The sequence below is a fragment of the Amia ocellicauda genome, chromosome 11 (genome assembly GCF_036373705.1).
Source record: "Amia ocellicauda isolate fAmiCal2 chromosome 11, fAmiCal2.hap1, whole genome shotgun sequence".
Lineage (NCBI taxonomy): Eukaryota > Metazoa > Chordata > Actinopteri > Amiiformes > Amiidae > Amia > Amia ocellicauda.
Genome location: NC_089860.1, coordinates 22,776,030 through 22,789,830, shown reverse-complemented (window position 1 = coordinate 22,789,830; position 13,801 = coordinate 22,776,030). Strand labels below are relative to the sequence as shown.

Below are 13,801 nucleotides of genomic sequence, written 5' to 3'. Positions count from 1 at the left end.
TCATTATGGTAATTAGTCTTCCAAAGAACAAATGCAATAATTAAAATACGCTCTGGTAAAAAAAGCCAATGACTGGAGTCAAAGTCTGTGTCCTCAATACACTCCTACTAACATTATTATTATTGTTGTTGTTGTTGTTGTGTCATTATGAGAAAACTACACTGTGAAATGACAATGACAGTATGTAAAGGAAATTAAGAGCTGCCTGGCAGAGATTATTGCAACTGTGTTTCGAAGCTACTAGAACACACTTTCCAAAATAATCAGCCCAAGTATAAAACCCTTTCACTTGAAGGACTAGCTTTAAGCGGGTTACAGACACACACAATTGTGCTACTGAAACACATTAACATTACACATGCGTGGGCTGGGATCACACTGAGATAGTAAAGTCAGAAAGATAGGATCTTAGGTCTATTAGCATAGCAGTTCATCATACTTAAGTGCCTTACAGACATATATTGCATCTCTCGGGAATACTGGTAACCTCATTGGTCTGCCTAGTTATCCTTTAACATAAAAATAAACTGTAGTTTAAATACAAAACAATAAAACAAAATTGAGAGTATGTGTATTATTATGCATTCCAACAGGGATCATGGAAAGCATTAAAATGGGTTTGACCCCTTTGTATATTGGCCTAAATCTCAATATCTGTGACCTGCCATGATTTTGGTAAACCACTCTCAACTTTGATAATATTAGCATCCCTAAATGGTTGACTTACATTTTTGAAAGAATGTCTGAACAAAGAATACAAAGCCTACTTTTTCTCTTCAAAAAAAAGGATGTCCCGTCCAGCAGGGAGACCTATCCCCAACAACAAACGGTTTTCATCAAGGTTCAAGAAAAGGAAGAAATATGCCCTGATAGGACGTCATCTCTTTCTGTACAAGAAAGTGGTGAATTAGTCTGCCATAGCGCCTGGAGCAAGTTCTGTCTCCTAGTCTCAGAGAAGTAAAGAGCTGGATTCAGGCACTGTCTTTTCTATAGCCACTTTCCATTCACTCAGCCTGACAGACCCAGTTACATCTCTGCAAGCTCAAAGCATTGTTTTCCTAGCTTATTATGATGATGATGATGATGATGATGATGATGATGATGATGATAGTTAAGTTCCAAGCCACTGGGGTCACTGTAATGTCAGATGGATTTTCTTTAAAATAATGTAATAGTAAGTTTACCACAAAACAAATACATATTAATTATATGTATTATTATTATAATAATAATTTTATGTAAATATATGTTAGACAAGCTTGGTATATTAATGGCACTCATAGACCTTCTGTTTTCCAGTTTTTGCTTCACATCCCCTCAATAATCCATGGCCAACAAACATGAAAAAAACATGATGTCAGTTCACTTTATTCATAGTCACATTTTCAAAACACGATGAACACACAGTTTTCAGGTGGCACTCACTTGGTGTACTGTAAAATGAAAAAAGCAAGACAACTGGAAGAAAGTCAGATCAGATCCACCCACACAATAAAGGGGAATAAAGACAAAAAAAAGGAAAATAAAATGTTTTTCATCTGATCAGATCCAGGGTTTTGCGGTTTAAAAAAAAAAAAAAAAAAAACACTTGAATGTCTGCCAATAGTAAACACATGTCTGAAACAGGTGTCTAACTTGAGAATGGGATTGTTATTTTTATGGAGTTTAATTAGAACAATCTGCATCAAATTTCAAATAGAATTAGTCCACATGTGAAAAGACATTACTCACAATGGGGCACCCACATAATTAGGAAATGATCAAGTCTGACTAATAAGGGGTCATATAAACTACAATCGTTATCCACTATTCATTTCACCATTAAAACACAAACATTTTTCAAATATTGTTTAACTAATATTGATGCTTGTTATAAAAATATTAAATGCATCAGCTAACAACATGGTCCAAAACCGAACTCATGAAGAAAAACAAACAAACATTAAAAGCCAAAACATTATTGATGGTGTCCATTTAGAAATGTTAAAGATGCCTAACCCACAAAATATCTTGTGTCACTGTCTCAATGATTAAAGGCATACAATCTCAACAGGTATCATTCCAGAGACATAGCTGACACCAGAAAGGCCTTCCAGATTCAGTATCACTCATATGACACGTATGTCAATAATCCACATCCAAGTAACACACGGCCTGGAGACTTGGTGACTCCCACCTTAGATACTGCATTCAGGAAATGGGTTGTACAGTCAAATCGTGACTGAGTATCAACACATGTTTCGGTGGCAGGGGAACCCCAGTCTTCCACTCTCATATAATCAACTCAGCTCAGGGTCTACCCATCTCATTATGCTTTGAAAAACAAACCCCTTTAAAAGTGAAATAATACTGTCCACATTTTAAGCAATAAACACTTTCCACAGGATTTAAAAGGTTGGTATCACAAGCAATTACCAGAATGTGTCCATTAGTTTTTATTGAGCCACTGGGTTTGTTTTTAAGTGTTTTTAATTAAGGTAAACTCCCACAGACTTTGTGCTCTTTGTCATCTCACTAAAGACTAACTCAAAAGGAGAACATTTCAGTACTTGAGGTGTGTTTCTAAGCAAGTGAAACTAAAGCAGATCAGTCAAGGTGCCTATTAGAGCTTATTATTATCCCTAATATGGTGGACATTCCTTGACCTTCAGGGTCTATTATAATGATCTAGCCAGCAGCAATTCTGGGTCATTTGCTGTCAATGAGAACAAACTGTACAGTTCTAATGCCTACATTGTATCTGAGACGTTGCAGTAATTCCATTCTGTCAATAATTAGTTCTAGACAATATAATCCCAGACACATATCATGGAATGGCTGAGTGGGATTGCTCATGGAAGAAAACCCAAAACATAGCATGGTAAAGAATGGAAATGGTTTTGATTGCATGAGAGGAAAGCAGTTCTTGCACCCACAACTAAGAGACTTTAAACAGCTTGCACATAATTCTTACACATTGCTTACTTTTTAGACATGAGTAGCAGTTTTTGGTTTTCAGATCAACACACACACACACACACACACACGCACGCACGCACGCACGCACGCACACACACACACAGCATATGCAGGCAGAGCCCATGATTGGATTTGAACCACCGTCTCTCAGTCAGACCTAAGCACCCCACTCCACTCATCCTCAACCATCAGAGCAACAAACCCCCTACCCCCAGAAGACCGGTCCCCTGACGTGGGGAATTTGTACACTCTATTACATTCAGAGAGGGATTACATCACTGTAACAAGCTCATACACTATGAGGCCCATTACATACACTGCCTATAGAAAGTCTACACCCCCTTAATTTGTTTACTGTGTCAGGGTCTCATTTATCTATCATACTTCACATTGTTAGGGGGAAAAATACAAACTAAAATTACATAAATGGATATGTTTCCACCCCCCTGAGTTAATACAGCAGTTACAACTGTGAGTCTGTTGGGTAGGTCTCTTGCAATTTTGCACAACTAGATTTGGCATTAAAAAACTGTTCAAGCTCTGTCAAGTTCCTTGGGGAGCGCTGATGGACAGCAATCCTCAAGTCATGCCACACATTTCTGATTGGATTTAGGTCGGGGCTCTGACTTGGACACTCAAGGACATTTACCATTTTGTTCTTTAGCCACTCCAGCGTAGTGGTGGCTGTGTGCTTCGGGATGTTGTGAAGCTAAAAGATGAACTTCTATCCCAGGTTCAGCTTTTTTGCAGAGGGCAGCAGGTTTTCCTCAAGGACTTTTCTGTGCTTTGCTCCATTCATTTTCCCTTCTTTCCCCAGTCCATGCTGATGAGAAACATCCCCATAACATGATGCTGCCACCACCACCATGTTTCATAATAGGGAAGGTGCTCTTTGGTTGATGCATTGAGGCCAGAAAATTCCATTTCAGTTTTGTCAGATCACAACACAGCTACAGAATCTCCTGGGTGTTTTGTTCATACTACAAACAGGATTATTCAAGGAGAACTGTCTTGAGTAATGGCTTCCATCTTGCCACAATACCATACAGGACAGATCTGTAGAGTGCTTGGGATATTGTTGTCACTTGCACACTTTGACCAGTCTTGGCCCTAAAAGCCTGTATCTCTTGGAAAGTTGCCATTGGCCACATGGTACCCTCTATGATCAGTCTCCTGCTTGCTCATCTAGTTTGAAGGGATGGCCTGTTCTAGGCAGTGTCTTGGTGGTGCCATACACCTTTAACTTCTTCATAATTTTCTGGATTGTGCTCCAAGGGATATTCAAGGCCTTTGATATTTCTTATACCCATTTGTTGGGGCTTTCAGAGTTATCCCAGAGTTCTTTTGAAAGCTCATTGGTGCTCATGGTTGAGTATTTGCTTTGAACTGGAACTCATTAATGTATCGTGAAATCACATGAATCATTACAATCTAACACAGGTGTGTGTTTTTCTATGCAATTGAGATATTTAAGATTGCTTTTGCAAGGGGGGTAGACACTTACGCAATTTGCAATAGGATGTGTAGATAAATGGAAAAAATATATATTTTAATGTATTTCAGGCTATAAGCCAAAGGGGCTTTGAAAATGGGTATAGATTTGATATAGACACTATATACATATACAGGCAAAAGTACACAGTTGTATTACTTGCTTTAAAATTGATGGCCTGCTCCTCCCAAATGCATTTCCATTAAACCATCATCATGCTAGTAGTTTTTGAATTGCATGTTTATCCATTAATTGATGTATTAAAGACCAGATAGTTCTGTTTTAGTTTTAGTTTTTGATTTTATATTTTTTTTTAAGAAAAAACTTTCATGATGAAACTTAACAATTCATCGTGAGATTTCATGAATTAATTAACTGAATTTGCAAACACTTTTCCTTAACACAGTACCAGCTTTTATATGGAAAAACCTGTGAATTGCCATGTATTATTCACTGATGCTGGTATTTTAAGACCATCATGTTTTATGAAATGCAGTCAAAGTGCACAACATAACAAAGGTTTTTAGATCATCTCAGCTCACGACTTCAGCAGAAAAACACATTGTATTTTCATTATTTATTAATATTACAGCCTTATACCAAGGCTCATAAATGTTAAAACACAGTAGATTTAGATGCAATCTTTTTCCGGATTGGTTCGGCGCACTGTAACATTTCTTTGTGCAATTAAAAATTGATGACTCTTAACATTCCTGGTTTAGTCAACTTCCTTAAGACTAAATAGAAACTAATATTTTTGAAAGTCCTCAGACAGTTTCACCTGGTGTTCAGGTCCAGCCTCTCTCAGATTGGTTGCTATGAACTGCACTGCAATTCTCCTCTGTGACATCATCTCTTGGTCTTTCCCCTACTAAATCAATACCGAATACAACATCTGCACTTCGGAAAACAATTTAAAACATTTTAGCAATAAAACTATAATTGTGTGCATCTTATTTTCAAGCATCTGCCATGTCAATATGGTAATACCAAACTCAGACGTACATTTATTTATTATGTTTAATTGTACATTAAAAAATACACTATGATAACTATACTCAATTAGCAGCATATGCATATGCATAACGACTGTCAATCATTCAGTCCATTGCTCTGCATTTCCCACATGCCAGGCAGTATGCTCTGCTTAAATGGGAACAAAACAAACACCTTTAATGTAACCACATAAATGAAAGCGTAGACAGATATATTGCACCTTTCATATGGCAAACATCCCACACAAATGATGTACAGAAATCTATTCGGAAACTAATGAAGTGAAACCAAATTATTATTTTGATGTCCCCCAAACTGAACGTTGTTCAACAGGTTGTAAATTCTGTTTACCAAACAACTCCACGGCCTTCACTCTAGATGATAAGTGGCTTGAAATTTAAAACCAACCCTTCTCATTTGCTCAATGTGATAAGGCCCTCATGTTTCATTTGGAACCATCAGTGTTTAAAAACTACGGATGACAAGAGAAGTAAGTTAGATACATGACAGGAAAGACATATGTGAATCCCACCAGTGGATTTCTTTCAGCACACCACTGAGGTCTAAATATGAGCAGATTCTTCCATCTTCCAACCACAGGTTTCCCTGAGTTTATAGTCCCCAACAGCACAACTGCCACCTGATTACAGCATCAAGCATGCAGTATAACCTTTAACTCAGGGGCCACCTTTGGAAAGTCAGTTTAATAACATCACAGGTTGAATACAGCAGTATCAACACATATTTAAAATGAATGACCAAAAAAAGGATTCCGCCAAAACAAGAAGAAAAAAACCCTGCAAATGAAGGGTATAATAAGTAAAGTCAACCCCTGTCCACAGTGGCCAGGGTGTGTGAGATTCTAACAAGCATCTACCTTGCTACTTTTATTCTTCCTAATCAGATACCTTTATTCCCTGTGGTACTGGTATCACTGTCTGCAACATTTCTTTGATAACCCTCCCAAAACACATTCAAATACATCTCTCATCAAAATAACCACAAAACAGACCTGCAGAAGTGGAATGTTCAAAATTGGCGCAACTCACGTTTGGCGTTAAAAATGCAGGTGAGCAAACTCAAATGTCAGATTATAGACCTTGCCAAGATATTACCAGTAAGACAGGCTGGTCACATTTAAACTGGGAGGGACACATTTTAAGTCATTATTGCAGTTTTCACTTTAGTGCACTCACTATAAATCATCTGTGTTACAAAGTTTTATGAAACAAATCTGAATAGACTGAATGGGATTGGTTATTTTATTGGTATCACTTCAGGACATAAACGCCTCATGACTTTATATGAATAGGGATACGCTGATCTGGTACATTGTTTATCCCCCTGTGTTTTGAAAAGCTTTTGTTTTGTTAACTGTAACACGATATCTCCTCTGAGTAGTTCATGCTAATAATTTTATAGCAAATTACTTAGCCAACTTCTCCCGTGCAGAAATATCACTCTGCTTAATTCAATTAACTGATTCATAGTTCATGGTTTTTTCCTCCACATGCACCTCTATATTGAGTCATCTCCACCTGAAATGATTACAGAACATGACCTTCCCTCCAACTTCACCGTAGCTACCTGACCAAAATGTCAGGACGTTCACATCAGCCCCCTTCTACACACCAGTGTCTGGGGTTGACCCAAGGATCTTCATTGCCCAAAATCACATCTAACCTTTGGTCTCTTGTTTAGACCTTTAAAAATGAATTCAGGGCAATGTGTATTTACAACAAAAAATAACAAGCTTTCTTAACGTGATGTGATGGTAAATGCAGTGCACCATGGGAAGTCAGAATACAACACGCTGCTTATTAAATGTTGGTTTTGGCCTCACCTGGGGCTTTTGTTCTGCCCTTCTTAATGAAGAGAAGCAGCTGCCCACCTTAACGTCTAATGACTTCACATAGTTTAGACAAAAGATAAATTCCTCACTGAAATGAGAGAGCAGCGCAGTAAAATACCACTGCACCCGACCATTCCACAAACCGCTTAAGGAAATTAAAGGAACTCCTCTCGTTTCTCCCTCATCAGGGTCGTTAATGAGTCTTCTTGGCAATGCAGCATCTGCTGGCCCTTCTGTAGAGACTTGCTGGAGAGGTAGGGAAAGGGATTTTCAATGGAGTAACTTACTCCACTGGCTTTAATCTTGTGCTGATATAAAAAACAAAGGCCTGTGATCTCTATAGATCAAAGCATCATCCTCAAAGGTGGTCGTACTTTCTGTGCATGGAGATACAGGAGCACAAATTCCTTCTGAGGATCTTTAAATTGGACCAAAGAGAATCTGGGAATTGACCCACTGAGTATGCACTCCCTCACAGGTTAGGATGTGTCCATAGAGGCCCAATGGAAATGCAGAGCCCTGATTTTAAAATGGAAACATTGGAAACAAACTAGGAAACATTTTAAAAAGCCTACCTGAAGAGTGAAATTCTATATAGATTATATTATGACAATGGATTACTATCAATAAATATGCTTCTCAGTCAAACTTCATATATGTATATATAGTTTTGTACCGTATGTATACATGACCTGCATATATTTCCTGTTGTTTGCGGCATGCATCTCATGACCTATACACTGTCTGCAGGACTGTGATTTTTATGTTTCACAAACAAATGTACTTTCCCACTAATTCTGCTAACTGGTCCACTACTGATGTAAATATTTTGTCATTTTAAAAACTGAAACTGTAAAAGGACAAACATAAAACATGACAAAATCCTTGTGTTTAATGCTGACAGGCTTTGAGGATTACCACAAAATGATTATAGTTGCAGAACATATTTGTGGAAAGTATTATACCAAAATCATTATCTAAAACAATAACCCAGGTGCCTTATTTGGCAGTTCAGCAATGCAAGTTCCGGGATTATGGCTTTATTAGGAGATTAAACATGCAGACATATAACCAATGCCAATTTTTGGCATTACAGACAGCATAGAAATATTGTATATTAAATGCCAGAACTGAATGTCCACATTGCTACTGGGAGTTACGTGACGTCAGCATCAATTCATGGTGCACTGCACACTCACATTGGCTACACATTAAAATGAGTGCTTATTCTGGATGAATTCATGTGTACTTTCTAATATAAAAGCGAGACAAATGAAAGGGAGATAATACAAGACAAAAATGTGATCATGGTGTTCCCTGTCTTTCCCTCAATTTCTAAGGTTGTTGTTCTGGATTACTTTGCCGAATTTAGTCTTGACGAGTGGTAACTACCAGAAGGACAATCACATTGATAAAGTTTAATCATGGCTTACTCTTCCAGCAATCGAATAACATCAGGATAAAGGGCCTGTGATGCCTCTCATTACAGATTATGGATTATGGCCTCGACCAAATCAAAACTTTGACCTGCCTGCAATACACAAGTTACAAACCTGTACCCAGTCACTGTTAATTAAATGTCAGATGGCACTTTGTGCTACTTATAAATAAAAATGTGAAATGGGTACAAGTTGATAATTTGCAAATTTAATTAAGTTGATGCATCGTTTCAAATTAATTACTTTTATTGTCATAAATGTCTGCATGTTCTCTATAGGTTGAAGGTGTATCTGTTTGAACATAAACATTTGAGACAATAACAGTAAAAGGTGTCTTATGTTTCTCTGTGGGACATCGTTATTTAATGTATTTTACAGACCTACTGACCTGACACAGAAAATGTGTTAAAAGATTATTCATATTTGTTTATAAACTGAACATGGCAGAGGTATTGCATCCAAAATATTATCAAATGTGCAAGGCTGTCAAAATAATCTCCTGCAAAATATATTCATGCATGATGTTGATAAATGTATACTTTCACAGAAGCAGTATGTTACAATGTCTGTGCTTAATTTAAAAATAAATAAATGATATGAATAATGATTTGTTTTAGTATTGGTTCTGCCGAGAGGAGCCAGGTTAAAATAACCACCATGACTGACTGAATAGGGCGGAAAGCTGCCCATGTCCTGTCCATGAGGAACTGCATAAATAAATAAAAACAAACACAATTTGATATAACAACCAATCAGATGCTCTTATCAACTATCCATTTTGTCATATGTTATTGTTCTGTGTGTGGCTGAAGTATTCATGAAAGGTGGCAGAGATAAATAGATAGATACATGGGTAGATAAACAGAACAAACCAAAAAAAAAAGCATCTTTAAAACAATCATGGTAATAAAAGCCATCTTATTAAATTAGCTTCTGTGCTCTGGTGTAATTCTTTATAATCATCACTAGGGGATGCTCTTGCATGAAGCAAAACTTGTATTTCCTCACACAGTTCCTCGGGAACACAGATGAAGTATTTGCTGAACATGGATACATATGTCCCTGGAACTGTTATTACACTGGCGGGCTGTCAATAACACTGGGTCCGTTACATACATGATGACTCATGATCCCGAAATAACATTGTCCCGTCGCTGTTGTGGTTGTCTGCCATTTTATATGTGTATAAGAACTGGTTATCCACCTCTTGGAGAATGAACTTCCATAATGAACCGGATTTGCAATGTAGCATCAAACGACGCACTGGAAAGGCTGTCTTGGTATTTTAGCTCTGAGAAGCAAATGGCTACACAGGCGGCAGAGCACAAGTATGCCATGGATACATACACCAATACGTGTGTGTACACATATATACACACACACATATATATATATATATATATATATATATATACAGGGAGAGAGAGACACTCGCACACTCGCATTCGTTGTCTTTTTTATTCACAATTGGCTGGCAAGAATAAGGACAATGAGGCTCAGTGTGGGTGAGCAACGTGATTATCGCGATGGTTCATTTTGACAGGGTATGACCCCCACACATACACCTACCACTCCGCCACAACCCCCCCAAGATGCACTGATACATATAGATGTGGCACGAAACGCCAGGCTGGTGCACCGTGCGGACACCCCACGCCGCCCGCTTCCCTCGGACAACACGCAGGCTGGATCCAGAGATCATTAGGAGAAGATAATTATTGAGTACTCACCATATTGACTTCAGATACCATGTCTATGCTGGCAATGTCTATATTCATGCCTACTGCCACCGGGGGACCTGCAACCCAACAAAATGGTCTGCAATGTGATCTTTTCAAGAACTTAACTCTTTGTTTCATAACATATTGTATAAATATAGAGATTTGCTAACATATCAGCTTTTAAATAGCCGCTAAGGAACTGCACATGAGCTTAGGGTCCATGTTTAACATTATTAACTCATCAGCGGCCAGGCGCTACCTGTATTTCTATAACACTGAACGTCACATTAATACAAATACAATTGAACATTTGCACAATACCCCCCAGTGTTCATTGCAAAACACACACAGATACACACTTCACTTTCTCCCCCCTCCCTCCCTCCCTCCCTCCCAGATTATTGCCCATGCATCGCTCCTTTGATTTTAGATTCGTATTCAAAGCGCTTTACATTACAGACCCCCCCTTCCCCTCCATCCCTCCTACCCCCCCACCCCCCTCCTAAATGTAAAGGACAGCTACTACCTGAGTACTCCCGGTACACTGATACAAACATGACATGCCAAATAGAAATTGGAGGCTGATTTTTCATTTTTTTCCCCCCCCATTCCTGATGATAATAAGAATGACCATCATCATCATCATCGTTATTATCAGTATTATTCCATTGCAAAGTTGCATTGCATTTCGTTCCTCTCGCAAGTTAAAAAGAAAAAAAGAAATAAAAAATGCCACCTCCATCAGAGACTGTTTATTAAAACAAGTCATAATCCAATAACGTTTAAGGCATGTTCAATGAAGACTGTCCATTTGTCGGAAATCTGGCCCGATCGCTTTAACACACATCTATACCCTTAATAGAAATGGGAGGTATGTGCGCTTAACTTTAAAATCAGCCCTGGTACAATACAATGCATACAATTCAAGAAGCAATGAAACACGTTCAAGGGCTAATCATCATATTGCAATCAATTAGAACCCTTATTAAATTATTTTAATTACCTCCAAAATCTGGCCTCAAGCGAATGTCATATCCTTTCAACAGTCTATCCACAGTTTCTTTTACCAGTGACATATTGCTAGGGTCATTGACACTAGAGAAAGGAAAGAGGTAAATTCTTAGATGCAGTGCTTTCTATATCATATGGATTATTGAAGTATATCATCATAGTGTATACAGTCATACAAAGTAAGGAACAGCCACCCTTGAGGACTTACCTCTGCGCACAGACCACTGCCACTATTAGAGGAAAGGTCCAGACCCCAAAGTAGCTCCTTTTCCTGATTCTCAACATCGCCATAGTTTTGATATGATTTTGGATTTCAGTGAAGACAGACGAGATCCAACTTATTCTGGCCAGTGCAGTAATTCCAATGTGGGGCGCATGCGCACACTCTACCACAACATCAAGGAGCAGCGGCTGCTGATGCTGGTGGTGGCAGAGCAATTTCCCTAGCAGAGGAGAAAAAAAAAAAAGATTTAAAGGGGAAAGCGAAGAATAAACCAAGATTAAAAAATACTGATGTACCAAAAGAAAAAAAAAAAAAAAAACACAGACGTCCGCCGGATCCCAGTTGTTGCCTTTTCAAAGCATGGGTCCACCATCCATTGTATTATTATAATGATGATTCTTATGTATTATGATTTTTATTATGACTTCACTGAGACTGCAGAGGATGCAAGCAGAATATCATTTCCTATCTCTGTGTTTGTTAGAAAAAATGGGGGCACAAGATGTTCGAGTTGTCTGTACTTCACACAAGAACAGAGAAATGAATCGCAGCCTTGCAGTTTGTGACCAGCAAAATAAATCCGTCTACTTCTTCAGACCCATGCTTGTAGATGTGACATCTTTTGAAGAAGACGGACTATTGCTACTCCAAATTGTCCAAGATTCAATGTGCAGATTTATTTTCTGGAGGGGAAAAAAAAAAAAAAAAAAAGGCAATAGCAATGATAATGATTCAGAAACCCGAGATGCTATTAAGGCAACTCCCACAAAGGTTATACCACCCAAAGATTTAGAGGGGATACAATTTCAGAATAAGCAAACGATGTTACAGATAGTCTTAGAAATGGGGTAACTCGTATTAACCATAGGTGTGCACAGAAAAGGACGGTAATGGAGGATTGCATGTGACTAGCGTTACGGATCTGAATGGGAACTACACGTTTTCAAGCTGGCGTTTAATTTAGAAATCCAGAAGAAACTGCGTTTTTGTGTGTGTTTTTTCTTTGCGCCCCCCTCCCACCCCAGCGCTTTTTTGGATAGGTTGCATGGCATGTTCACACATCTATCCGCCTGCTCTGGGGTTTCATGCTGGTGTTTAACTTTATGCTGAAAAATAAAATACGATTATTGCAGAGCGCTGCTTCCACCATTCGTCAGCTGAACACTGCACACTACAGCCAGCCAACATATTTCACCTAATATGCAGAATACATATATGTGTGTGTATGCATGCATGTCAAAAACAATTTTTTTTATTATAATGCAAAAGTCCCTGCTAAGTCTTCTGTGCATTATTTGTAAATAAATGCGTGAGAATGCTACATTAGAATAGATTCATTGACGTGTTTATTTCTTTAAAGGATTTGGGCATCTGCTATGTAAGATTAGGGAAGAAAGATATCTATGACCATGATGCGGCCATGCGATATGTTTCTATTATAGGCTACACATACTACTACTTACAATCATCATCAAAGCAACGAATTGATCTGCAACCCGCGAATAGTGTCGAGGCAGCAGCACACTCGCAGCCATGCGCAGGTATGGGTGTCCATTGACTCGATGGCGATGCATGTGTTGCCGCTGCCAGGGTGCCCACCGGGGCTGGCAGCGGGGCAGGGGGCAGGGGGCGCATCACATGTCCCGGCCGGCGCACACGGGCAGCTACGGTCTCTGGACAGGTGCAATACAGTGTGTCGCAAGGGAGAAAGGGCGCATGGATGCATATGAAGCCTGTCCGAAAATGAAAGCATCACACCGTCAGCACGGCACCCTCAACCCAGTTACGACATGCACATGCACCCCCGGTGTGAGAGGAGCCCTGGCACACAGCAAGGCCCCTTGTCTCCAAAAACGATTTCAATGAGAAGCTTTGATCACAAACAGGTCAAGCAAAAGCTGTGGATATTTTACAGCGTCTTAAAAATTATGTTTTATATTAAGACATTGGACTGTGGTCTGCTCATACGTGTGATGGAGACAGATAGTACTAACCTGAGTGCCCCTCAAATTGCCTATACACTTGTCAGTTATATCAAAAGATGCACATCATACTGTTTATTTATTTAGTTCGCATTTGTTCTCTGTTAATAAATACAAACATCTTAAT

At 38.8% G+C, this 13,801-nt stretch overlaps 1 protein-coding gene across 1 annotated transcript in view; it reads right to left on the bottom strand.

Moving 5' to 3' along the window:
• LOC136763188 (gamma-aminobutyric acid receptor subunit beta-2) overlaps positions 1 to 12,014 on the bottom strand; it is a 70,285-nt gene extending 58,271 nt beyond the window's left edge. The window contains exons 1-3 of the mRNA XM_066716997.1: positions 11,678 to 12,014; positions 11,462 to 11,553; positions 10,468 to 10,535 (exon numbers count right to left, since the gene is read on the bottom strand). Coding sequence (XP_066573094.1) covers positions 10,468 to 10,535; positions 11,462 to 11,553; positions 11,678 to 11,760 — 243 coding nt within the window. The 5' untranslated portion in view covers positions 11,761 to 12,014. The remainder of the gene's footprint in view (positions 1 to 10,467; positions 10,536 to 11,461; positions 11,554 to 11,677) is intronic.
• Between the last annotated feature and the right edge of the window lie 1,787 nt (positions 12,015 to 13,801).